The sequence below is a fragment of the Clarias gariepinus genome, chromosome 14 (genome assembly GCF_024256425.1).
Source record: "Clarias gariepinus isolate MV-2021 ecotype Netherlands chromosome 14, CGAR_prim_01v2, whole genome shotgun sequence".
Lineage (NCBI taxonomy): Eukaryota > Metazoa > Chordata > Actinopteri > Siluriformes > Clariidae > Clarias > Clarias gariepinus.
Window position 1 is genome coordinate 11,503,170 of NC_071113.1, and position 24,876 is coordinate 11,528,045.

General features: G+C 38.3%; 1 protein-coding gene across 2 annotated transcripts in view; it reads left to right on the plus strand.

Moving 5' to 3' along the window:
• dnah9 (dynein, axonemal, heavy chain 9) overlaps positions 1 to 24,876 on the plus strand; it is a 103,315-nt gene that overhangs the window by 28,067 nt on the left and 50,372 nt on the right. For both annotated transcript variants that reach the window (XM_053511471.1, XM_053511472.1), the window contains exons 29-41: positions 609 to 766; positions 1,008 to 1,146; positions 6,874 to 7,161; positions 9,703 to 9,913; positions 10,016 to 10,143; positions 10,321 to 10,429; positions 10,784 to 10,931; positions 12,797 to 12,971; positions 13,196 to 13,369; positions 14,778 to 14,985; positions 15,529 to 15,694; positions 16,221 to 16,323; positions 20,835 to 21,074. In XM_053511471.1, coding sequence (XP_053367446.1) covers positions 609 to 766; positions 1,008 to 1,146; positions 6,874 to 7,161; positions 9,703 to 9,913; positions 10,016 to 10,143; positions 10,321 to 10,429; positions 10,784 to 10,931; positions 12,797 to 12,971; positions 13,196 to 13,369; positions 14,778 to 14,985; positions 15,529 to 15,694; positions 16,221 to 16,323; positions 20,835 to 21,074 — 2,247 coding nt within the window. The remainder of the gene's footprint in view (positions 1 to 608; positions 767 to 1,007; positions 1,147 to 6,873; positions 7,162 to 9,702; positions 9,914 to 10,015; positions 10,144 to 10,320; positions 10,430 to 10,783; positions 10,932 to 12,796; positions 12,972 to 13,195; positions 13,370 to 14,777; positions 14,986 to 15,528; positions 15,695 to 16,220; positions 16,324 to 20,834; positions 21,075 to 24,876) is intronic.

Consider the following 24,876-nt stretch of genomic DNA (forward strand, 5'->3'; position numbering starts at 1 on the left):
AGTGCTGCGAGGGCGTTTAGTCGGAATAATTTGCATTTAGCAAACACCCGACTGCTTCGAGGATTCTGCCGCACAGGTGGAATACATTATGTGATGCGATTTTCTGATGTGGGGTGCAATCGGTGCCATTCCCGGTGAATATTTATCTGATGTACAGCTGAATTTGCTATGGCTTGGCAATCAAGCAGGCATGAAGAGATCTACATTAGGATGAAGAAGCATATGGCATTGTGATGTTTGTCTTGAATGTCTGCCACAATATCTTGAGTTACTGTACACTCAGGGCGATAGGCTGTGATATTTTTTCATTAATTTCTTTGCTATTGAAAAGCATTCCAAGCTCTGTGCTTATTTAACCTCTACTTCTTAACTTAAAGTGGCTTGCATCATAAACAGAGTCAATGCATCCAGCTTATTAATACCAGCTTTGTCTATTGTGAGCATTACAATTACATCAAATAGGCAAGTGTTACTGAGACGTTAAGCCAAGTCATCTTAGGATTTCTTTGGGGGCAAAAATACACCAGAATAGGAGCTATACAGTAGAGCAGTGGAATGATCACACGTTTGAAATGATCCAAATCATCAGTTGTTTATGGTGTTATCAGGTGAAAAGTATCCAGGATGCCATTCGGGACAAGAAAAAACGGTTTAACTTTATGGGTGAAGAAGTGAACCTGGTGCCATCTGTTGGCATCTTTATCACGATGAATCCAGGATACGCCGGCAGGACGGAGCTGCCTGAGAATCTGAAAGCTCTCTTTCGGTAAGTATGGGATGTAAATAATGTAAGGGTAAGAAAATTGCTGTGATATAAGAGGAAAAATGCAGCCCTTGAGCCCATGCTTTTATTGGAATACAAATTGTGTGTGTTTTATTCCTTATTTTATGGCCGCATGCTGTTGCTGTGTATTTTCTCTATAAACCAAAGCCAGATTTAGTTAATTGTCTATTAGAGCGTTCTTTCTCATTTTATTTGTGTGAGTATTTTCATGGCTCCTCTACAGGCCCTGTGCTATGGTGGTGCCGGACTTCGAGCTCATCTGTGAGATCATGTTGGTAGCAGAAGGCTTTATTGAGGCGAGACTGCTAGCGAGGAAGTTCATCACTCTGTACCAGCTCTGCAAGGAACTTCTGTCTAAACAGGTAAAGCACATTTTGGCATTGACACATTGGTGACATTTAAGAATCTATGTTAGGACACAAACTTTTTACACTCACTCTAGTTGTTAAGTGTGAAAATGTTAGAAGAATTGTTTGAACTTTTGATGCGCGCATGATGTGTCTGGATGTTCTCTCTGGTTTATTCACAGAAAACAGGAAAATAAATGAAATCAATATGCATTATTTACATGTTGTATAGAAACAAAAGGGTTCAGAGGACATACAATCTTATGCAAAAGTTTTGGCTGTAATAATTAAAAGATTTTGGTGATTTTTTTTTTATTTAAAAAAATGTTAACACAGTCTCTTGGAAATGGAAAAAAAGCACAATATTTTTAGCAAACATTAATGCATAGTTATTTCTTATGCCATAAATTGAACAAAGATAAAAAAAAAAAAACATTATTATGGCACTGTGCAAAAGTTTGGGCACCCTACATAATCAGTACTTAGTAACACCTCCTTTGGCAGATATCACAGCTTGCAAATGCTTTGTATAGCCAGCTAAAAGTCTTTCAATTCTTTTACTTAGGATTTTCTCCCATTCTTCCTTGCAAAAGGCTTCTAGTTCTGTAATATTCTTTGGTCGTCTTGCATGGACAGCTCTTTTAAGATCTTCCCACAATGATGTTTAAATCAGGGGACTGTGATGGCCATCCCAAAACCTTCAGCTTGCATCTCTTGAGGTATTCCATAGTGGATTTCGAGATATGTTTAGGATTATTGTCCTGTTGTAGAAGCCATCCTCTTTTTAGCTTCAGTTTTTTACAGAGGGTGTGATGTAGGGATGCACCGAAATGAAATTCTTGACTAAAGCCGAATAATAATGAAATGCCTGGCCGAAGGCCGAATACCGAACGCGGTGTTTCGCATTTTTTTCCATTTATTTTGCCAATTTATATTAATTATTTATTAAATGGTAAACAAAAATACAATTTAAAAATATTAATTTAACACAAAACAGATATTATACAAACAAAGCACAATATAACTTAAAATAAATAAATTAGTAAAATAAAAAAATATTTTTATTTGGCCATCTCTGAAGCCCCCCTTCTTGAATAGCCTATGTTAGGGCTATAACTGACTGCTGAAAGAATGTAACTCTGTATGTCTACAACAACAAATGTGCATTGAGAAGTGCAAAAAATGTGGATTTGCTGCTGCTGTTGCTGTACCCGCCGCCGTGTCTTTCTCGTACTCTGCATGATGTTCGGGGTGTCTTGATTCTAAGTGATAAATTAAACTTGAAGTGCTCTATGTTTTTGCAGATGCACCCCCTCTGGACAATTCAGCAGAACAGTGTCTGCAAACGGCCGTTTTTGCCTCTTTCTCTGACACTTTAAAGTGCTTCCACACTGCTGACATGTTTGCTGCATAAAGCGCGCGCCTCTCACTCTACGCAGGTTACTATTTGATCGCGTCATTAAAAACATCATTGTTCTGCAAAATTTATTCGGCCGTTTTACCGAAAGTGCTTTTTTTTGCCTATTTTCGGCCGAATAATTTCGGTTGCCGAACATTCTGTGCATCCCTAGTGTGATGTTTGCTTCCAGAATTTGCTGGTATTTAGTGGACTCCATTCTTCCCTCCACCCGTGCAATGTTCCTTGTGCCACTGGCTGCAACACAACTCCAAAGCATGATAGATCCACCCCTATGCTTAATAGTTAGCAAGATGTTCTTTTCATGAAATGCTGCTCCTTTTTTTCTCCAAACATACCTTTGCTGATTGAGGCCAAAGAGTTTTATTTTAATTTCATCAGTCCACAGCACTTGTTTCCAAAATGCATCAGGATTCTGTAAATGTTCTGTTGCATACATCCAACGTAAGCCATCTCTTAATTACATTTCTCACTGTGGAAACTGCAAGATGACAACGGTTTGCTATCTTCTTGTAAACTTCTCCTGTATTGTGGGCATCAATAACTTTAATGTCTTACACAGCTGCTTAGAGGAACCCAGGGTTGTTGAGTGTCTGCTAGTGTGTGCACAAGATTTGTAAAGTCAAAGTATTTGTAAAGCTTTAAAATTGCCTTTTACTAATGACAGCTGTTGCCATGCTTCAGATCTAACGAGCTGCTTAAGGTCTGAAACCTTGTAAAAAGAATCTGAGACTCTGGAACTCTTACAGTGCCCAAACTTTTGCACAGTGCCATAATAATGTTTTTATTTTTTATTTTTGTTTAATTCATGGTATAAAAGTAACTAGGCATCTACTGTATCTTTGCTGAAAATATTGTGCATTTTTTCCATTTCCAACAGAGACTGTGGTGACATCTTTTTTAATAAAAAAATCACCAAAATCTGTTATTTATCAAGGGGTGCCCAAACTTTTGCATAAGACCATACATTGGTACATTGGCTTACAAATTTAATCTGTTCTGGAGGCGGCTTCTTAAGGCAAATTTTAGTTCTGCAGAATGCATTTTCCCGTAGTATTAATGTAAATGCAGATAATCTGTTCCAGCCACCCAAAAAAAATTACCAATTTCCTCCACTATAATCATATTTTTGCATATATTAACAATTAAAGCATTTAGAAAAGACATTTAGTAGAATATGAAATAAATAGACATTAAAAATCACTTAACCTTATGATTTCTACTGGCACCAGATGCTTAAAAATGTGGCCTTTTTTTTTGGCTACTGTCCTTGCTTCTTGCACAAAATGCAAAAAACGCCACAAAAAAATATGTTAACTTGCTTTGCTTGGTTTTCCACAGAAGCGACCAAGTTTTGAATGGCTCCCAAAAGTGTACTAAACTTATTACGCATTAAGCTGGACGTATGCATACCGTGGGCAGGATCTGGCGCTCGGTACAGTCGCTCGTATGCCAAAAAAATGCTTCATATGCCGAGACAAATTTCTTGCAAGTTTTCAGTTCTTAAGGCGGAAATTAGTGAAGCATTCACAGGTTGAGGTACCACTGTAAAAGAGATCCAGGGAGCCATAGAAAGTTCAACGATGGAGTTGGTTTATAGACAGATGACAAGGATCAAGAGATGAGAGATGTAAGAGATAAATTCATGGGAAAGTTCACACAATGTCAGCAAACCCTAACGCTAGTTTTACCCAAACATATAGTATCTCTATTTATTATATTGATATCTTAGCCATGATTCTGATTTCTGCATGCAAAGCCAAATAGCTCATATGAAGTCAGCCTGTGAAAAATTTTTTGCTCTCAGTGCATTGTACCAAGCACGGAGTAAAGCACTGTTGCCCTCATAGGCATACATAACCTCCAGATGCCCAAGGTTTTCCAATGACACAGTGTTGTGCTACAGTATGACAGTATGCTATCCATCCCAGACAGTGAGCACGGTGCATTTTACTTCCTTGGCTCGTAGCCACAGCTGGCTGTAGCAGTGGCAGGAGCTGACCTAAGAAATATGGGACAATTTCCAGAGGGAATACTTTAAAGGTTGTGTGTTATCATGTTACTCAGCATTGCTAAAAATTGATCTCAGAAACGTCTCAGTTTCTCCCGGTTGCTCAAGAAAAGTGCGAAATAAGCAGAATTATGCTGTACTGTATTGGATTTGAATGGAAGTCAATAAAACATTCCCCCATCCTAACACCTTTCTTTTTAGAGTTTAACAGTTGTCATTTTGAATTTGCATATTTTTAATCTTCATTGACACAAATGAATAACTGCCTATAGGCTGCTATTATTAGTAAGTCACTGGGTTTAGTTTTTTCTTATGCAAGTTTTATTTTATTCTTTTAGTTTTTTCTTTTATTTTATGTTTTTTTTTTCTTTATATAGGGGCTATTGCTTTTATGCTATAATATTCCTTTAAAGCAGTTACAGCCAGCATTGGCATCCCATGTGGCAACCATTAAGTTTAAGTTAAACTGTTAAAATATATATATATATATATATATATATATATATATATATATATATATATATATATATATATATATATATATATGTATATATATATATATATATTTTTTTTTTTCAGAAAGCACTGTTCCGTCTAATTTCATTTTAAACCGCTCTCCATTTTCTCTAAAGGCCAGATTTTGACAGCTGCAGCAAGACCATTTGACTTTTATGGCAGTTATATCCTACTACGTTTGACTTCAGTATTTTAAAACACTCAAATATTTTCCAGGGAATAAGGTCACCACTACTATATAGTATTATAAATAGTTTTAATGATCCTGTATAGGATATAGGAATATCATAATGGCTCATTATGGCTGGTGTTTTGCCTCAATTTGGTCTTAGTGCCTGAACACTGAATAATTAGGCATGTTGTAAAGGATCTGTCACTTTAACTTGTGATTGTCAAGAAAAGAACTTTACACTTATACAAACAGTGGTGGTAAAAAATATTAAGACACCGTATGAGATGTGTTGTAGTTCTTCCTGTGCACAAAATAGGTGATTTCACTAGAGTTGTGCTGATTAACTGAAAAACTAGTGAAAAATATGGAAAACAGTATTCAGTTTCTGGAGCCATGGTCTGCATCATCTCCAGACCTACTTCTTCTTCTTCTTTGTCTTTCGGCTGTTCCCTTTTAGGGGTCGCCACAGTGAATCATCTGCCTCCATCTAATCCTATCCTCTGCATCCTCTTCTCTCACACCAACTAACTTCATGTCCTCTCTCACTGCATCCATAAATCTCCTCTTTGGTCTTCCTCTAGACCTCCTGCCTGGCAGTTCCAACCTCAGCATCCTTCTACCAATATATTCACAATCTCTCCTCTGAACATGTCCAAACCACCTCAATCTGGCCTCTCTGACTTTATCTCCAAAACATCTAACGTGGGTTGTCCCTCTGATGAACTCATTCTTGATCCTATCCATTCTTGTCACTCCCAAGGAGAACCTCAACATCTTCAGCTCTGCTACCTCCAACTCTGCCTCCTGTCTTTTCTTCAGTGCCACTGTCTCTAAGCTTTAAAGCATCGCTAGTCTCACCACTGTCCTGTACACCTTTCCTTTCATTCTCGCTGATACTCTTTTATCGCACAACACACCTGAAACTTTTCTTCACCCATTCCAACCTGTTTGTACCTGCCTCCTCACCTCCTTTCCACACTCTTCGTTGCTCTGGACCGTTGACCCTAAGTACTTAAAGTCCTGCATCTTCTTTACCTCTGCTCCCTGAAGCCTCACCGTTCCTCTCCAGACCTAAATCCAATAGAAAACTGTTGAACAAGTTTGGTGTAAAAGACAGAAGCAGTCAAAAAACAAAAAAAACTAAAAACGTCTTCTGTAAATGATCTCCAGAAAGCTAAAAAGCATGCATGGATTGAGAAAGTGACCCCAAAGTACTACAGACATCTTTTCGACTCTATGCTCAGCCAGATCCAGCAAGTTGTGCTAAATCTAAATATTAGATTGTTGTGTTGCACTTTCATTGCATAAAATAACAAATTATTCTTATAACCTTGATTGTCTTTATTTAAAAAAAATCAGAATGTCATGAAAACACTAAATTTCACTCTTGTCTCAATACTTTTGGCCTCCACTGCATTTATACCTACAGTAGCATGATGGGATATGGCCTCTCTTTTAAGTATTGTTATCATCGTTTTCATTTAGAATTTAAAGTTTAATTTAAAAAACATTTAAATATTTAGATGAAAAATTTTCAAACCCTAAGTATTGATCCAAAAACGTTTGGTGCGTATCAATGTATCGCATACTGTGTACAGTATACAGATTTAGTTTCCTGTATCTCAGGACCACTATGACTGGGGACTGCGAGCCATCAAGTCTGTCCTGGTGGTGGCTGGCTCTCTGAAGAGAGGCGATCCAGAGAGACCTGAGGATCAAGTACTCATGAGGGCTCTGAGAGACTTTAACGTGCCCAAGATAGTAACGGATGACATGCCGGTCTTCATGGGTCTTATCGGAGACCTGTTCCCTGCTCTGGATGTCCCTCGTAAAAGGGACCTGGATTTTGAGAAGTTTGTCAAAGAGTCTGTGCTGGACCTCAAGCTGCAGGCTGAGGATAACTTTGTGCTTAAGGTGAGGAAACCTGTGCGATTTAGATTAGCATTTGGCTGAACATACAGATTGTAATGATAATGTCATTGTCAGATTGTCAATCTTAAATGCAGGTTTCTTGACTTTCATATGTTTTCCCTGTGTACGTATGCATGGCTTTTCTCCAGGTTCTCCATTTACAAAAAAAAATCATGCCTCTACATTGCCTACCCTAGATTTTCCAACACGGCAACATTACCGTAGTGCATCACACACAAACTCTAAACTATAAATACACTTTATTGTTTATCACACACAGCTGTAGCCTCACACACATTACCCATGACTCCTGTCACAAGGTGCTTGACCATACCCGTACTGCCACAAGCTGTTACTGAATATGAATAAAAGAATGGCTTAGACTGGCTTCTGAAAGCACAAGTATCACTGAACTTTATTATTCTCAAGCTGTTTCAGACACAAATTTTGTTCAGAGGAACATCACAAGGACAGATGACAAAACCATTCTCTCTCTCCCTTTCTCTCTCCATTACCCACTGTCAATCTCTCAGCAAGGTCATATATGGATGTTCAAGTGCACCATTTAAAGGGAAGCTATTATTTAAAATGTCTTTTTTTTCCCACCAATTTTTAGACACTTAGATAGGTCTCAAATAGGGATGACTAACACCTGGGATCTTCCGATACAATATTATCACGATACATAGGTGTTGATTCGATTTGGATTGCGATTCTGTAATTATTACAAGTTTATAATTAAAATGCAATTTTAAAACAAACTTAGCAAATTCAGTAATTTGCTCCTATAACACACGATGGTGTGATGTGGGAATAGTTTAGAACACACCACCTGCAGGATTATAGAGGAACAGCAACGTTTCACCACTGATTCAATTTCCCCCCGTATCTAGTCTCCATTGTTCATGTACAAACAAGCAAACCTGAAAACAAACAAACAAAAATCTATTTTTGTATTGCTCATAGTTTAAACAAGCCAATTCGATTACCTTCTTATTGTAACCTCATGTAAGAAGAGCTTAGTGCACAGCTCTGCAGTTCGCTAGCCAGGATGCGTCGGCAGTGGCTCATTTACATAAACACTGAAATGGTGCGTTTGGAAGAGGAGTGAAAGAAAACGACTTTAAAGTACGAACCAATGCCTTATCTGAGGGCTATTTCACCCAGAGCATTAACAGACACTTTGGTGGACCTTTGAGACCTACAGTATGTTAAAGGAATGGTAAAATATAAGACTTCAAAGTCTGACAAATGCTTAATCCAATAGACAGACATTATATTTCAGTAATCCAAATAAATGCTTTCTGGTGCTGTTGCTGACTCCTCCAGCTTGTTCAGGCAGCATAATAAGCTTCTAAATGCAACCATTACTCCTCAAAGAGCTGTCATTTCATATCAGTCCATAGCTGAAAGGTGTTAAAGAGCATATCTCTCTAGTGAGAGGTTCAGAAAAGCTCAAAATGTCAAGGTGTCATCAGCAGAAAGATAGGAGATAGGCCTGATGCTGCTATCATTTTTTTTTCCCTCTATGCTTTTTTTTTTTTTTTTTTTTTTACATCGCCTTCTGTTAAGACCCATAAACCTGCTGGTGTGTTTGTGCCAAATAGACATTAGCGTCAAAGGAGTCTGAAACTGGATATATTGGACAAATATAAGGAAACAGAAATTACAGTGTAATAGTGCCTCAGGTGCTGGGACTGAGTTCTAATTTCCAGCATTAGGGTGAGTCTCGGATATCAGCGCTGCTGCTCTCGCCAGAGCCAGGGGAAATAAGTGCAATCTCGAACAGGTCAAAGAGCCACCCAAACAGGATAACAGCACTCCATCAGTGGAGGCTGAGCTCTGAGTGAGGTGTTTAACCCCTGCCACGGTGCAGACGAAGATGCTCGGGTATCTGACTTTAGCTCAGTTGTGCCCCGTTCATTGTGGCCACTCTTGCTCTATCATTTGCACAAGAAACGGAGAAAAAAAAGGGTGGGTGCGTAGAGTTTCCCCCACTCTTAGGCACTGTCCCTGACCAACCAGCCCGGAGACATTGCTTCAAAGATGCAATCATTCATTCCTTTGAACTGCTGAAACAGCTCTGAGGAGCCCAACAGGGAACAAAGTCAATGCCATTGATTGAACATGCCGTCTTTCAATCACATTCCCTCTGTCTCTCTATTATGTCTATCTCGTTTCTCAGTCTTTCTCTCTGTAGTTTTCATCTCTTCCTCACTGTCTGTCTCTTTTCCATGCATCTCACACCCTGTCTCCCACTCACTCCTCTCTGAGGACTTTTCTCATTTAATGCTTCTTGTTCTTATCACACTCCAGAAATGTCCCAATCGTTCAGCGTTCAGCCAGATGGGTCTAGCTGAGCAGCCTGATCTTCATCAGAGATGTCTCTTGTGAGAGACAAGCCCTGCCAGCACAATCCTACACCAGCTGATCCTGATTTTCAGCGCCTGCGTGCTTCAATTCCAGCTTGTTGTCAGATTTAGGAATGAATCTTGTAAAGCTGCCTGCGCTACACTTTAAAAAACTGAAACTTGTGCTTTGCAGGTGGTTCAGCTAGAGGAGCTCTTAGCCGTTCGACACTCTGTGTTTGTGGTCGGCAACGCCGGCACGGGCAAATCACAGGTTCTCAAGTCTCTCCACAAGACTTACCAGAACATGAAGTGCAGGCCTGTATGGGCTGACCTTAACCCCAAAGCTGTCACAAACGATGAGCTTTTCGGCATCATAAACCCATCAACGAGAGAGTGGAAAGATGGTGAGGGCTGGTCCTGCGTTTCCTGCCTTCCACAGAAAAAGATTTTCTGCCTGTTTGCCAGTTGTTTTGTAACATGACACTGATAACAGGTTTTCATTTCAGGGCTGTTTTCTAATATCATGCGCGAGTTGGCCAACATCAGCCACTCCGGGCCTAAGTGGATTGTGCTGGACGGTGATATTGATCCGATGTGGATTGAGTCTTTGAACACAGTAATGGACGATAATAAGGTACAACTCTGAGCTTTCATGTTTCAGCTCAGCAAATGTTATTTCGGCCGCATGGCTTGCATCTTTGTCCCTACGTAATCATTTAAATGCATATAATTAATCAGCTAGTTAGAATAACAAATCATGTTGCACAATATTTGAGTGCATGTGTGTATGTGTTGCTGTGGAACACTGTAGGTGCTGACTCTGGCCAGTAACGAGCGGATTCCACTGAACCCCACCATGAGGCTGGTCTTCGAAATCAGCCATCTCCGCACTGCGACCCCTGCTACAGTTTCCAGAGCTGGTCCGAGAGCCTTCCATTACACTTAGATTTCGAGAATAATTATAAGTTTTATAGACATTGCAATGATGATGATGTAGAACCTAACACTTAGTAGAGCTGGAATATTTACATTTAGGCATTTGGCAGACGCTCTTATCCAAAGCGACTTACATTTTAACTCATTTTACATCTGAGCAGTTTAGGGTTAAAGGCCTTGCTCAAGGGCCATGGGGTTTGAATATGGGACCTTCCGAACCATAGTGCAATGGTTTAACCACTGAGCTACCCCTGATCATGGGAATATAGACTTTTTATGTTGTTAAATTTCAGTTGTTTTTGAACATTTGAGCATAAGTTTTTTTTTTTTTTATGCAGGTATATTATACATCAACCCGGCAGATTTAGGATGGAATCCGCCAGTCACCAGTTGGATTGACAGGAGAGAGATTCAGTCTGAGAAAGCCAATCTGACCATTTTGTTTGACAAATACCTTCCACCATGCCTCGATGCACTCAGATCAAGGTAATGCAAAAGGATTGCTCTGTCAGATTGTGTACTGTCAGATTGTGTACTGTCAGACTGTGTACTGTCGTATGGCATTTTATTTTGGCTTTTACTTATATCACGCTAGGGTTAGGTCTGTGTATAGGATTGTGTCAGCTGTTTAAGTTTAAAAGATTTATGCGTAAATACTTATATTTATTCATGAATTAACAAGAAATGTTTTTTCTTTAATTAAATCAGTATGGTGGTGTAGTGGTTAGCACCGTGGCCTCTAGGGTCAAGGGTTCGATTGCCGCCTTCTGGTCTGTGTTTGCATGTTCTCCTCATGCTTGGTGGGCTTCCTCCAGGTACTTCCGTTTCCTCCCACTGTCCAATGACATGCAAATCAGTTTAATTGGTATTACCAAATTGCCTGTAGTGAGTAAGAGTGTGTGTGTGTGTGCTTGTTCCCTGTGATGTACACTGTCCAGGCTGTACCCAGGGTGTACCCCGGCCTAGTGCCCCGAGTCCTCTAAGATCCTCTGAGGCTCAAGTTCTCTGGGGAAGTGGTTTAAAGAAAGAGTGAAAGTTTTGTATTAGAGATCTTTTATTCATGCCTCAAAGATTGCCAACTTTCTTGTTAGGGAAGAAGTTTTTAATAGCATCCAGACTATACAGTAAGTGCTTGTCTTTCCCAGGAAAAAGAGAAAAATAACAGCGGATGTGCGAAAAATGTGGAAAATGTGTCAATTGTGATACAACAAAGCAAAAGACAATGAATATACAGTAATAACAAAAGGTATTATACGGTATATACATAAGGACAATGTAAAGCTTGAAATATCTAAATAGTATGTATAGAACCGGGACCCTGGAGGTTTAAGGCGACAGTGCTAACCACTAACCCAGCATGCCACCATATACACACAATTATTAGTAGAGTAACTCTTCCTCCATACAAAAGTCTCCCACTCTGTGGTTTGTCTTCAATACTGGTTTCCCCTTTAAACTGCTTTATCGTTCTGTGCACATTGCTCTTGTCAATGATGTCATCTCCGTGAACATTCTGTCATGCAGTGGGAGACCATCAACTGTTAGAAAAGAGGATTCGAGAGCTCAACGATGGCGCAAACGCATTACTTGTGATGTAGACTACGTTGATACGTACTCTATACTTTCTATAGAGAAAGAGTTACTCCTACCTACTGTACATATGCAATTTGGCCCACGTACTGTATGTCAGTTTAAAAGAAGATTGTGCCCACGTTTGCATTAGTTTTGGTACGGCCATCATATTATATATATATATATATATATATATATATATATATAAATAATATAGATTTGAGCTAATATCTTAGATCGTGCAGGCAGATGAATTATTATGGGTTTAAGATGCAAAACGAATGATTTGCTTTCGACAAACATTATGTTCCATAATCAATTTTCAGTTTTGTATTCATGAATGAATTAACTCTTGCCATGTTTTGGTGCTATATTGCAAAGTAAATATGCCTAGCAGTAAATGAATAAGCTGACTGGGCATTCCGTATCTAGTTTTATTAACATAATGAATTTAAAACGAGGTTCTTGAGAGAAGTTCTGTCTCTTATGGATTTCTTTTTTTACTCGTGTGAACTAGTAATAATCTAATAATAAAAATTCTTTTATGACCTCTTCAAAGCTTTGATGGTTAGTTATTACACACACACACACACACATACTGTAAGATCATATTTATGTTTCATACTGCTCTCAAATGGAATTTTATATCTGAACATAAATTGGAATAGTATGATGTTACAGTTGGTCATAACGGAGCTGATCTACTGTAATAAATTCATTCACTGAGACCATATTCACGGTGGTCCACGTTGTCTTAGCTGTCAGTGCTTTTCTTCCAGATTTAAAAAAATCATCCCCATCCCGGAGCAAAGTATGATCCAGATGCTTTGCCACCTCTTAGAATGTCTGTTGACCCCGGAGCACACTCCTCCAGATTGCCACAAAGAACTCTACGAGCTCTACTTTGTTTTCGCTGCCATCTGGGCCTTTGGTGGAGCTCTATTTCAAGATCAGGTACATAACTTGCTCAAAAATGGAAAAAAAAAACAAAAAAAAACTGAAGCACTATTGAAGACAATGCCGCAGATGGTATTTAATTTAGCTAATTTGTTTATTTTTCCATGCTGGCTGTTAGACTGTGATGAATACCGTGCACGTGTTTTTGTGGATTATCAAGCGTTTATCATTCAGTCGAATGAAATTAAGGGCAGCCTTGAGATTTGTACGTGTCTTCACAGCTGGTTGATTACAGAGTGGAGTTCAGTAAGTGGTGGGTCACTGAGTTCAAAACCATCAAGTTCCCCTCTCAAGGCACCGTGTTTGACTACTACATCGATCCAGAGTCGAAGAAGTTTGAACCCTGGTCTAAGATGGTTCCCAAGTTTGAAATGGATCCAGACATACCTTTACAGGTGGGTAGAAGTGTACCCAAGGGTGAGTCAAAAATGATCCGCACTCCGGTTAGATTAAAACTTCTGTTGCACACTCTGTCTCTTTCTGTTCAAGTCTACTGTCTCCCCAGTCAGTGTTGTGCAGGTTTGAACGTGATACGTCATTCCAGTTGTAACTGCGGTGCGATGTGAATTGCACGAGAAAAGAACAGCATCCAGTATTTCTTTGGTCTAAGGGGGGAAACCTGGTGCTAAAACAATTCACAGAAGAGTATAAACAAAAGTATTTTGATATCTGCAAACAAAATCTGGACTGATACTTTAAGGAAGGAGAAAGTTTCTTAAAGAGAATCATTACTGGTGACAAGACATGAATTCATCACTACGACCCTTAGAATAAACAGCTTTGTCCATACTGTTTCAGGCTGTGTTGCTCCTGTCCGATGCACTGCCTATACAGTCGAGGCTCTGTCTAACTGTGTTCCAGGTCCTGCCCATATTGTCTCAGTCCCTGTCCATACTGTCCCAGGCTCGGTCCATCCTGTCTCAGTCTCTGTCTGTTGTGTTCCAGGCCCTGTCTATACTGGCTCAGACTCTTTTCATTCAGTCCCAGGCCCTGTCCATACTGTCTCAGGCCTTGTCCATTCTGGCTCAGGCCCTGTCCATATAGTCCCTGACCCTAACCATATTGTCCCAGGCCAAGCTCTTACTGACTCTTACTGACTGTCTATACTATCTCAGGCCCTAACCAAGGCCATGTCTGTACTTTTTCACACCTTGTGCATATCTTCTCAGGCACTGTCCATACTGTTTCAGGCCCTGTCCGTACTATATGACCTTATATAGGCCCTAACCATATGACCTTAACCATATTGTCTCATAGTGTAAACAGCAAAGTATGGAATGGAAACATCCTCAATCCCAGACCAAGAAAAAGTTCAAAAGTCAACCACCAGCTGAAAAACATTATGCTTACAGTTTTCTGGGATTTTTAAGACCAGTATTGGAATATTATCAGGAAAAAGGTTAGACAATCAACAGTGCTCGTTACAGTGATCTTGCATTACGATGCACGTGCACACACTTTCGCCCACACTGTCGCAAAAAAAGTGGCCCTACGAGGACGAAGATTCACTTTTTGATGAAGAAGTGAAGACTTCTTCCGCATTTGTGGTTCGCAGCTCAGCATAAAATATTTTTTATAAGGAAATACAAAAGCCTGTTTGAAATGATATATCTGTCTTTTGTAAAAGTTAATTATTTAAAATCCTACAACTAGATACTGGATTATATAAGATATATATATTTTTTTTACATATAACTATATTTTATGCAGTGATCTGTTATAAAATGTTTCCAGTGAAACAGTAGCTAGTTTATGATATAGTTTATTATGCCGTACGTTTTTAATGGCCTTTCTGCTCCATAGGCATGTCTGGTTCACACCACAGAGACCATCCGTGTGAGCTACTTTATGGATCGTCTTTTGGAAAGAAGGCGGCCTGTGATGCTTGTAGGAAATGCTGGCACCGGCAAATCTGTTCTTGTGGGTGGCAAACTTGGCTTCTTAGACCCTGAAAAATACACCATCAAAAATGTCCCTTTCAACTACTACACCACATCAGCCATGCTGCAAGGTACGAGTATGAAACAGAAGAGTGTGTTTATTTCATAGGGATTGCATAAATCTCTATAACGACAACAACAAAGTGGTTTTAGCTCGAGCTTGATGGTAGGTGGGACGCTTTAAACCGTGACACGAGCGGCGATTTCCCCGAGCGTCATCTGCTTTTTTGTGCTCTTGTCCTCCCCTGCCTCGTCAATCTGCTGTGTGGTGTGTGCAATCATGTGTCCCTGCTGCTTCCTCAGCTCATCTCATCCACGCCAGAGATCCCGAAGAACGTTTATCTCTTGATAATGAAAATAACAGAGCATTCCAAGAAAAAAAAAAAGGCATGCATTTCAGAAGTGCGTTGCTGAGTCTGATATGATTTGCTGGGGTAATTGTTTGATATTAATATTTTGCTGCTGAAATCTCCTCCTCGCAAGATTGCAGCAGACGGACGGTTCATTAGCTGTGTTTGTCTTCTTTGCATATGCAATAACGCAAACAGATTTGACAAATGAAAAAAACAAAACAAGGCTAGATTAATTGTTCGCTTTCAATGTGCTTGCACTAGCCGTCTTGGAGAAACCGTTAGAGAAGAAAGCAGGAAGGAACTACGGCCCACCAGGAAGCAAGAGGCTCATCTATTTTATCGACGACTTGAACATGCCAGAGGTGGATGCTTACGGCACGGTGCAACCTCACACACTAATCCGCCAACACATGGACTACAATCATTGGTAATCCAAACTTTTCCACTTTGCTTATTTAGCATTATTAATATTAACAGGCAGCAGGTCTGGATTGCCTGCTCTAAGCCTGGCTTCTGAATTATTAACCAATGTGTTGGAGCCAAATTATAGACGCTCAAATAAACAAATTTATGAGTCAGAGCTGCTAAGAATATCTTTGCCCCCGAGCCTTGCCTACGTGGGTGCGGATGTCAATTAGCGGGTAATTGCTATGATGTACGCAATCAGGGTGTTATTCTGGCTGAGATGGTTGCAGTATGTGGTATTTGCTAAGTAAATTGTAAATTGTATCGGATTGAGTAAATGGCGACAATTATGGCAGGTTTTATTTGCAGAGAAGAGTAAAAGGAGTGCAAACTCTGTGTGTCTGGGGTTTGTTAGATTTCAAATAGAGAAAAATAGCTGAGGTCAGTAAATCCGTCAGTGGATTTGGGCAAATCCATGCTGTGCATGCTGAGAGAGTGAGTAAGATTGTGTCTGTGTGTGTGTGTGTGTGTGTGTCATGTTTCCACAGGTACGATAGAAGCAAACTGCAGTTAAAGGAAATACACAACGTGCAGTACGTGTCCTGCATGAACCCTACAGCGGGAAGCTTCACTATTAATCCACGTCTTCAGGTTGCAAGTTCTCACATACTCATGCGCTCTTATGCACACACACACACACACAAACACACACACACACACACACAAATCATTTTAGTTAGTTCTACTGTATAGCCGTATCCTATTTAAGTATTGCTCCTTGTATTCAATTAGAATGTAATTTTCTCGATCACTAAAAAAAATGTAAGTACTACTTTTGGATCACGTCCCAGTAGTGTTGCCTAAAATTGCTTTTGTGGCATTTGATATTATTTAATGAAAAGAAATGCTTTAGTAATATCCTTAGTGCGATAACATTATCAGGTTACATAAGGACATATCCATGGTTATGTTCTGAATAAAAGTGCTTGAGAGTGTAATTTGTGTTCTACTGTAGTGTTGGAATTTAGGATTAAGCCTGTCCCAGGACCTGTACTGTGCAGTACATTCTGTCCCAGACCCTGTCTAAATTGTCCCAGGCTTTGTTCAATTGTGTTCCACGCCCTGTCCATATTGTCCCAGGCCTTCTTCATACTGCCATGAACTTTTTCTCTGTACTTTTTTATGCCTTGTCCACGCTTTCTCGGGTACTCTTCATTCTGTCTCAGGCCTGGTGCGTATTGTCCCTGGCCCTGTCTATATTGTACCAGGCCCTGCCCATATTGTCCCAGGCCCTGTCTTTATTGTCCCTGGCCTTGTGCATTCTGCCTCAGGCCTGGTATGTACTGTCTCTGACCCTAACCATATTGTCTCAGGCCGTGTTCATATTGTCCCAGGCCCTGTCCATTCTGTCTTAGGCTCTGTTCAACCTGTCTCAGGCTCTTGATGTGTCCCAGGTCCTGTTCATATTGTCCCAGTCTCTGTTTATACTCTCTCAGACTCTTTTTATACTGTCCCAGGCCCTGTCCATACTGGCCCAGGACTTGTCTATACTTGCTCAGGTCCTGCCCATACTGGCTCAGGCTTTGTCAATATTGTCCCTGACCCTAACCAACTCAGGTCCTGTCTATACTGTAACCATACTGTACTTTTTCCGGCCTTGTCCACACTTTCTTAGGCACTGTTCATACTGTCTCAGGCCCTGTCCATACTGTCCTAGACCCTGTCCAAGCTCAACTTTTTTTTATGCCAAACAAAAAAAAAGAAAAAGGGTATAATTAGGTTACAAATTACAAATGCCTTCTAGACTGCACACTTGTGGATGCTGCTCTATGTATACAGTACTGTGCAAAATTCTTAGGCACACTGTATTTTTTTGTACAAACTTTGTTATTGATTTTTTTATGACTTTATTATTGAGTCAGTATAAAAACATATCTGATTTTCAAACATCAGCATTCCATCATAAAATTAAAAGTTACAGAAAAATATTTGTATGCCAAAAAAAGAAAAACAGCATATTACATAAGCGACTACTTTTAAGAAAAAAAGAAAAAGAAAATGGAAGCTGCTGCTTTGTATGCAATAAAGAAGCAGTAGCTAATTTTCTTATAAAACTGCACAAATTGTACCCGACACTAAAGAGTCCTCAACATGTCATCATGTCAGGATTAATTATACAGGTATATGTTTTTTAACTTAAGGCATCATTGCTTTACAGATTTTATTTGCATGTGCCTAAGACTTTTGCACAGTATCGTACATATATTGTCTGAATACAAATACATTATTCAGACTGAACAGGTAATGTGATCTTAATGTTAGAAGTACGAATACAAATAAAAGCAATTTTTGTTTCATTCCGTATTTTAAAAAGCTTGCCACAAATGGAGTTAAAACCAGAGTTGTCCATGAAGACTTGGAAAAAAGTTGTCACATGGAAAATGTTATTGTCCACACAAAAGTCAAAATAAGAGCACGTTCATGAAAACAGCTATTACACAAAGTGATTTCAGGGGGAGGTGAGGAAAATTAGATGAACGTGATATGCGTGATATGCATGATTATTATTGATAAGCCAGACACGTTTAGGCATTGTGAGTGAATACCAGAGAGTAGTAGGTTTAAATGAAAATTGCTGAAATAAGTTGTTGGAAGTAGATGGAAAGTGACAGTTTACTTTAACTTATCACCCGGCTTTTTCACCTCCTCTATTTCGGTACTATAACAGGCTGCCATGCCTCCAAGGCCTGACTGTAGCTAGCTGGTTTTAATCAGAAATAGGGAGAAAAGTGGTGTTTCTGACTGGTGTCTCAACATCGCAGCAGGTAGCCAATAAAATGGCACCATGGCTCACATTAATTTGACATTTGAACTGGTTAAATAAGGTATTGTAATAAAGAATCAGTTGATTTTTGATTGATATTTTATCTGATGCTAATTGAAGCATAATTATGTTCATAAATAGTATGTGTACAATACTCATCTATGCTATATATGTGTTAGATTAACTAGTTAGGAATAAGTACCAGAAAAGAAATAATAATAATAATAATAATAATAATAATAATAATAATAATAATATTGCAAGAAGATGTGAACAAAAATATTACCTGTATGCCTGGGATTATAAAAAGAGCCTTACGTTTATAGATATACAGTAGATCACGTCAACACTCGCTATAATCAGCTGTAATTAGGAAATATAAGCAGCGTAATATTCTTTATAATATGTCAGTAAGTAATCCTCTTACTTTTGGCTGTCCTAGTGGATACATTTAATTCAGAAAAAGATGGCATAGATCACACTTGCTTATGATTTCAAACTAAGTATAAATGTGAATTTTAGGATCTGTTTCAAGAGGTACAGATACAATTACAGAAACTTTTAACGCTCCAACACACCCATTCTTCAAACACCCCTACTCTCCAACATACTGCGATGTTTGCTTTTTGCCAAACACTGATAAATTAGGCTTTCTGTCGGGGTGTGCTAGCCACGAGGACAATAAATCCCACTAAACTGAGAGAAAATAGTAAAAAATTTATGCCAGTGTTTTGAAGTCCAAATCCAATATATGAATCTGTTCAGTAGAAACTGCTTTCAGCATGCATGTTTTACAATTCACCGCGGCGGCGAACTTAATTTAATATCTGCGCTGTAATCTACTTTCTCACACTTTTTCAGACAAACAGTCAATTTTGGCCAATAATGTACAATGAATGCTTGACTTTTTGTTTTATATTTTATAACAAGCAAAGTGAACTATTTTAAGCCTTTTTTTGATGATTGCGGCTTACATGAGAATAAAAAAAAAAAAGCCAGTATTTTACTAGTTCATTTACTATAATAGATTATTTTTCCTAAGTAGGCAATTTCTATATTGTAAATTCTTCTTTGATCTTATATGTAATATATATATATATTTATATATATATATATTTATATATATATACAGTATATGTACTATACATACATACATAGATTATCTCAGGAAAGCAAGACCAAAACTTACCATTCATTTAGAGTTACCAGTGCAAACATACAGTATATTAAATGCATTTAAATATATATATGATAAGGGAAAAGTTAATATATAATCACAATAAGTTAGGGATATTGTAAGAGACTTAGTGGATGTCATACATACAGTGTTTGTTTCACTTCACACCTCATTTTGTGTTTTCCATGTAATGGTCTCATTGTGTACAGGTGTGCCTTATATTGTGGCCAAACCCAATAGACAGCCTTTTTCAATATGGCATCAATTTTAACATTCTGTGGGTTTAAAAAGCTGGTATTGTCAGTAAGTCATTCCAAGTTCATCATTCAAACAGTCATGAACACACGACGTCACTTAACGGGCGAGCAGCGCCACCTGGCCATGGCGCGCCTTCGGGTCGGTGGCAGGCAGTCAGATGTTGCTCGTGAACTTGGTTATTGTACATGACTCAGTCACTGCACATTCTTACCTCAGAGACATCATAAAACCCATCCTTATCCCCAAATTCCGCGATCCCACCTCCAACTTTCTGTTCATGGATGATAATGCTCCACCATGGCAGAATTGTCACTGCTTGACTTTAGGATATTGTAGTGCCTCATATGGTATGGCCATCAATGTCTCCTGACCTGAGCCCCTTAGAGCATGTCTGGGACCAGTTGAAGCAGAGACTGGATGATCGTACCCCACCCCCACGTGACCTGGCAGAAGAGCGTGTAGGAACGCAATTGCCTTAGAACAACATCATGAGGCTAGTAAGGAGCATGAGACGTCGCTGTCAAGCTGTCATTGCAGCAAATGGTGGAAACACCCGCTACTGACATTGTCAATTTTTGTTATTTGGGGCTATCCCTCCTATTGTCTAAATTTTTGGGGTAATAAATATTAAACTAATAAACATGGTGTTTCTTTTTATACACTATTAGTAATATCGAAGGAAACTTACTTATTTTATTCAAATTCAGAGCAGATAGGAAAAGCACTTATGACAATATATCCCTAACTTATTGTGAGTAGTGTGTGTGTGTGTGTGTGTATTTATATATATATATTTTTTTTTCTTTTATATAATCAATGCAATTGTTTGCACCTTAACTTATGACAGTTAAGAAAGTTCGTTTGCATCTGCTTAACAGAAATGCTTGATTTGTTCTTTCTCAGCGCCACTTCTCTGTGTTCGCGCTCTCGTTCCCTGGAGCAGACGCGCTCAACACCATCTACTGCAGCATACTGAGCCAGCACCTGAGTGGCGAAGGATTCAGCGGTGTGCTTCAAAAAAGCTGTGCCCAGCTTGTGCAGCTGGCTCTGGCATTTCATCAGCGTGTGAGTGCCACCTTCCTGCCCACCGCCATCAAATTCCACTACATCTTTAACCTGCGTGACCTCTCCAACATATTCCAGGTATATAAATATATATGTTTTTTTTCTACAAAGCTTGAATTATTCATTGTTACCCGACTTCACCTCACAGATGCCCTTGCCCAGCCCTAAAGGTTACTCCAGAGTGTCTGAGATGTATTTAAAGTTCATTAGGCCCTGATTATGCCCAGGAGTAGATGGATGGCGTTGCTTTTATGAGCCTTTCATCTTTGAGAAGTAATTTCTCTTTTAAATTGCTATTGATTTAAAGGCAGACTTAATCGAAGAGCGGAGTTAAAGAAAAGGGGAATAGATCACATCTCATAGGTATTACGATTTTAATGTATTTAAATGAACCAACTCAAATGAAAATTTGGCTGAGGGCAATCCCTTGGCAAATATCTCTGTTGCTTCTTACTGACTTAAAGAGTCTTAAATGAATAATTAATTCTTCCTGTTTTTTTTTTTCATTCATAATCCAATGGAAATTGTTTCATTAAAGACAAAAGCCAGAGAAAATTGGCACTTTTGTTCTACAATGAAAATACGTTTGACGTTTCTTACAGCAGTTTCTTGGGTCAACCCTTGGTTACGGTTTCTTTTGTATTCAGTTTTATTGAACTTCAAAAATACATTTGTACTTTTAACAAAGTTGGATAAGCATAGCCTACTGGAAACTCCATGCTATTAACTACAGCTTTATGTGCAAAGAATTAAGTGTCCCTTCCTTTTAAGTGTGCCTTTTTTCTCCTCAACGTGCCACTGTGCCACTTTCAACAAGCTTGCACTGATGTCAGGTATTAAAAAGAAAACAAAAAAAAAGAGAGAGATTTATTGGGACTCATCCTCAGCATGGAGAAGATGAAAGAAAAAAAGGAAGAGGCTGGCCTCTAAACCCCTGTGCATTGTTTTTGGTGCAGTCAGAATAATGAAGCGAAATGAGAGACAGGCACAGATGAGACACAGTTGAGAGAGCATTTGAAGAGCCGACCTTAGTTTTTGCTTTACTAATTCAGCCACCGGTTCAGGCGAGCATTCTGTCAGAATAAACTCTAAGTAATATCCATTTTTTGACAATTTCTCTGCACATGCAAAAGCTTTAACTTAACAATTTTTATCATTTATTTTAAATAAATTATATATTTGTGTTATTTATTATTAAATTTAAAAATGAACACTATCAGGATATAAAGGATATAAACACAGTTAATTTATTCACTGTTAACATATTTACCCAAGATCAACAAATTCACTGTAATATTAACATAGTCACTGTTAGCATATAAACCCACTATTTACAAAATCACTGTTAGCATATGAATGCACTATATATTAATTTTCAACACACAGAATTGCTATTAAAATATTCACTGTTAACATATAAATAAACTATTAAGGTTTTTACTCTTTACACATTAATACACTATTACCTGTCACTATCACAGTTAACACACTTTTAAAATATTTGCTATGACAATATTAACATAATATCAATGAATTTGCACTTAACATATTAAGACTTATAACAAACAGTGTGTTAATAGAAAATATTTTATATCACTGCACTTTTAACCCATTTATTTATAACTATAATAACCTACTAATAACTTATTTACTTTAACTTAAAGATTTTAACTTATTAACATATTTACTTTTAATACATTAAAATATTATAAACAGTTGCTATTAACATATTAACACATTATTAAAATATTTATTAAGAAAATATTGGCATATTTTGAACAAACTCTTGACATGATAACACAGTATTACATTTTCACAATTAAAAAAATAATATTGACAGAATAATATATATGCAAAAATGACATATTAACATATTAAGCCATTATTAACATATTTACCATTAATATATTAAGCCATTATTAACTTATTTATTTGTAATATATTAAGCCATTATTGATATAGTTGCTATTGACATATGAACACTTTTACTGTTAACATATTAACACACTTTACATATTCACCATTAACATATTAATAACATTACCAATTCACTATTAACACATTTACCATTACCATATTAATGCACTATTAAAATATTTATTCTTAACACCTTATTAATATATTCTCCTTAACACACTGAATGTGCACACATTAACACGTTCACTGTTAATATATTTACAGTTGTTATTTAGAGATTATCATCATAGAATATTAAAACATTAACATGTTAATTGTTAACAATTTGAGATGATAATAAGAATGATAAGGCAAGAAAGAAATACAGGAGTGTTTTCCTCTGTTGCAGGATACGTTTGCTTTTAACACTGTAAAAAAATATCTTAATTTAAGTATTGCTATAAGGTTCGGTGTGTTTCTGGACTTCTCTGACAGAGCTAAAGTAATTAATTTATAGCCTGTGAATGTGAACGCTCAGATAACAAGGCTCCATTGAGAGCAAAATCCATCAGCAAGCATTGTGTCGGCTCTGCTGCGTCCTGACAGCCTCATGTTTTCTGTAGGGTCTGCCATAACAGAGAGGCAGAGCTCTAGGCAGTTTGCTGTGTGTCTGTGTGCGTGCATGTCATCTTAACTGACTTCTCCAAACGCGTGCTTGCCAAGGGAACGCCGGGGACTGCAGAGCTCATCCAGATTGAACGGGCAATCAGTTTGATTTATTTGTTTATCAAACGAGGGCACCTCACGAAACATTGTTATGCCGCCTTTAAAAAAAAAAAAAGTGTTGTTTGATAGACAGGGCATTGCTTTAAGTTTGCATTAAGAATTTTTTAAATATTAAAGGATCTTCTTTTCCACAATACCATTCAGAGGCTAGCGAACTGGGTATTTATGGCGTTTAGTAAGGACCAATAAACTCCTGGTCAATTTGAACTGTATTTGCACAGATGGTGCCGCTGTGTGTCCTGCAGAGTTGTAGTGTTATTAACAGTCTGCCTCCGTCCAGAGTTCTTCCCAACGCCCCATCCTCTATGTTCACTTTACATCATTTGCTCACCCGGACATTGAGGACAATTGTCACGTTATCATTTACACCAGAGTTAATTCGATTGCTTCCAAGACCAACGCCAGGCAGCCGTGTGCAGGAAATATAGCAGAGGGAGAAACGTGGCCGCAATGCACAATGCTGTAAATGCGAAATCCCATCTGCATACCTGACCACAGTGGATTCTACACATTGTCTCTTAATCAAGCAATTAAGAGACAGAAAGATCAGTTCAAACAGAACGCTCATGGTTGATAAGTTGATTTAAAGACTGGCATATCATTACAATGCATAATGTTTATTTACATTCAACAGCTTGTGGTGAAAGTAAGCATCATTTAATAACAATCAATTAGGAGTTAATGGGGCTTAGTGCGAGTTGTGGAAACAACAGGAAGCTGTCTTAATGATCGAAGAGTCAGAATCCAGAAGGTCTGAAGGTTGAGGGTAAGTAGAAAGTTGGCTTATGTGCAGCTGTTTATGTTCCTTCTGAGTAATCAGTGCCTTGTTGAAATATTTAAGGCCAGCAGGTTCAGGGTGCTGACGGAGGTGTTTTCAGAGAAAAGGTCTGCAATGCAAACTAGCTTGTTAAACCCATTATAGGAACGTTCCTTGAGTTAAAGTGTATCTCTTGACGTTTTTTTTTTTTTTTTTTTACAAAAATCCTCAATCATTAAATTTATAGATTACCAGTCTTTGATAGTCGCATAATGTTTTTGCCATTGTTGTCCATATTGGCGTTAATGGTATTGGTGTGACGGTGTTGGTGTTTTGGTTGGTGTGTTGGTGTTGGTAAAGTTTTTGGTGTTGTTGGTGTTTTGGCGGTTAAAAGTATTGGTGTTTTTGGTCTTGTTGAAATTGGTGTTATTGGAGGTAAAG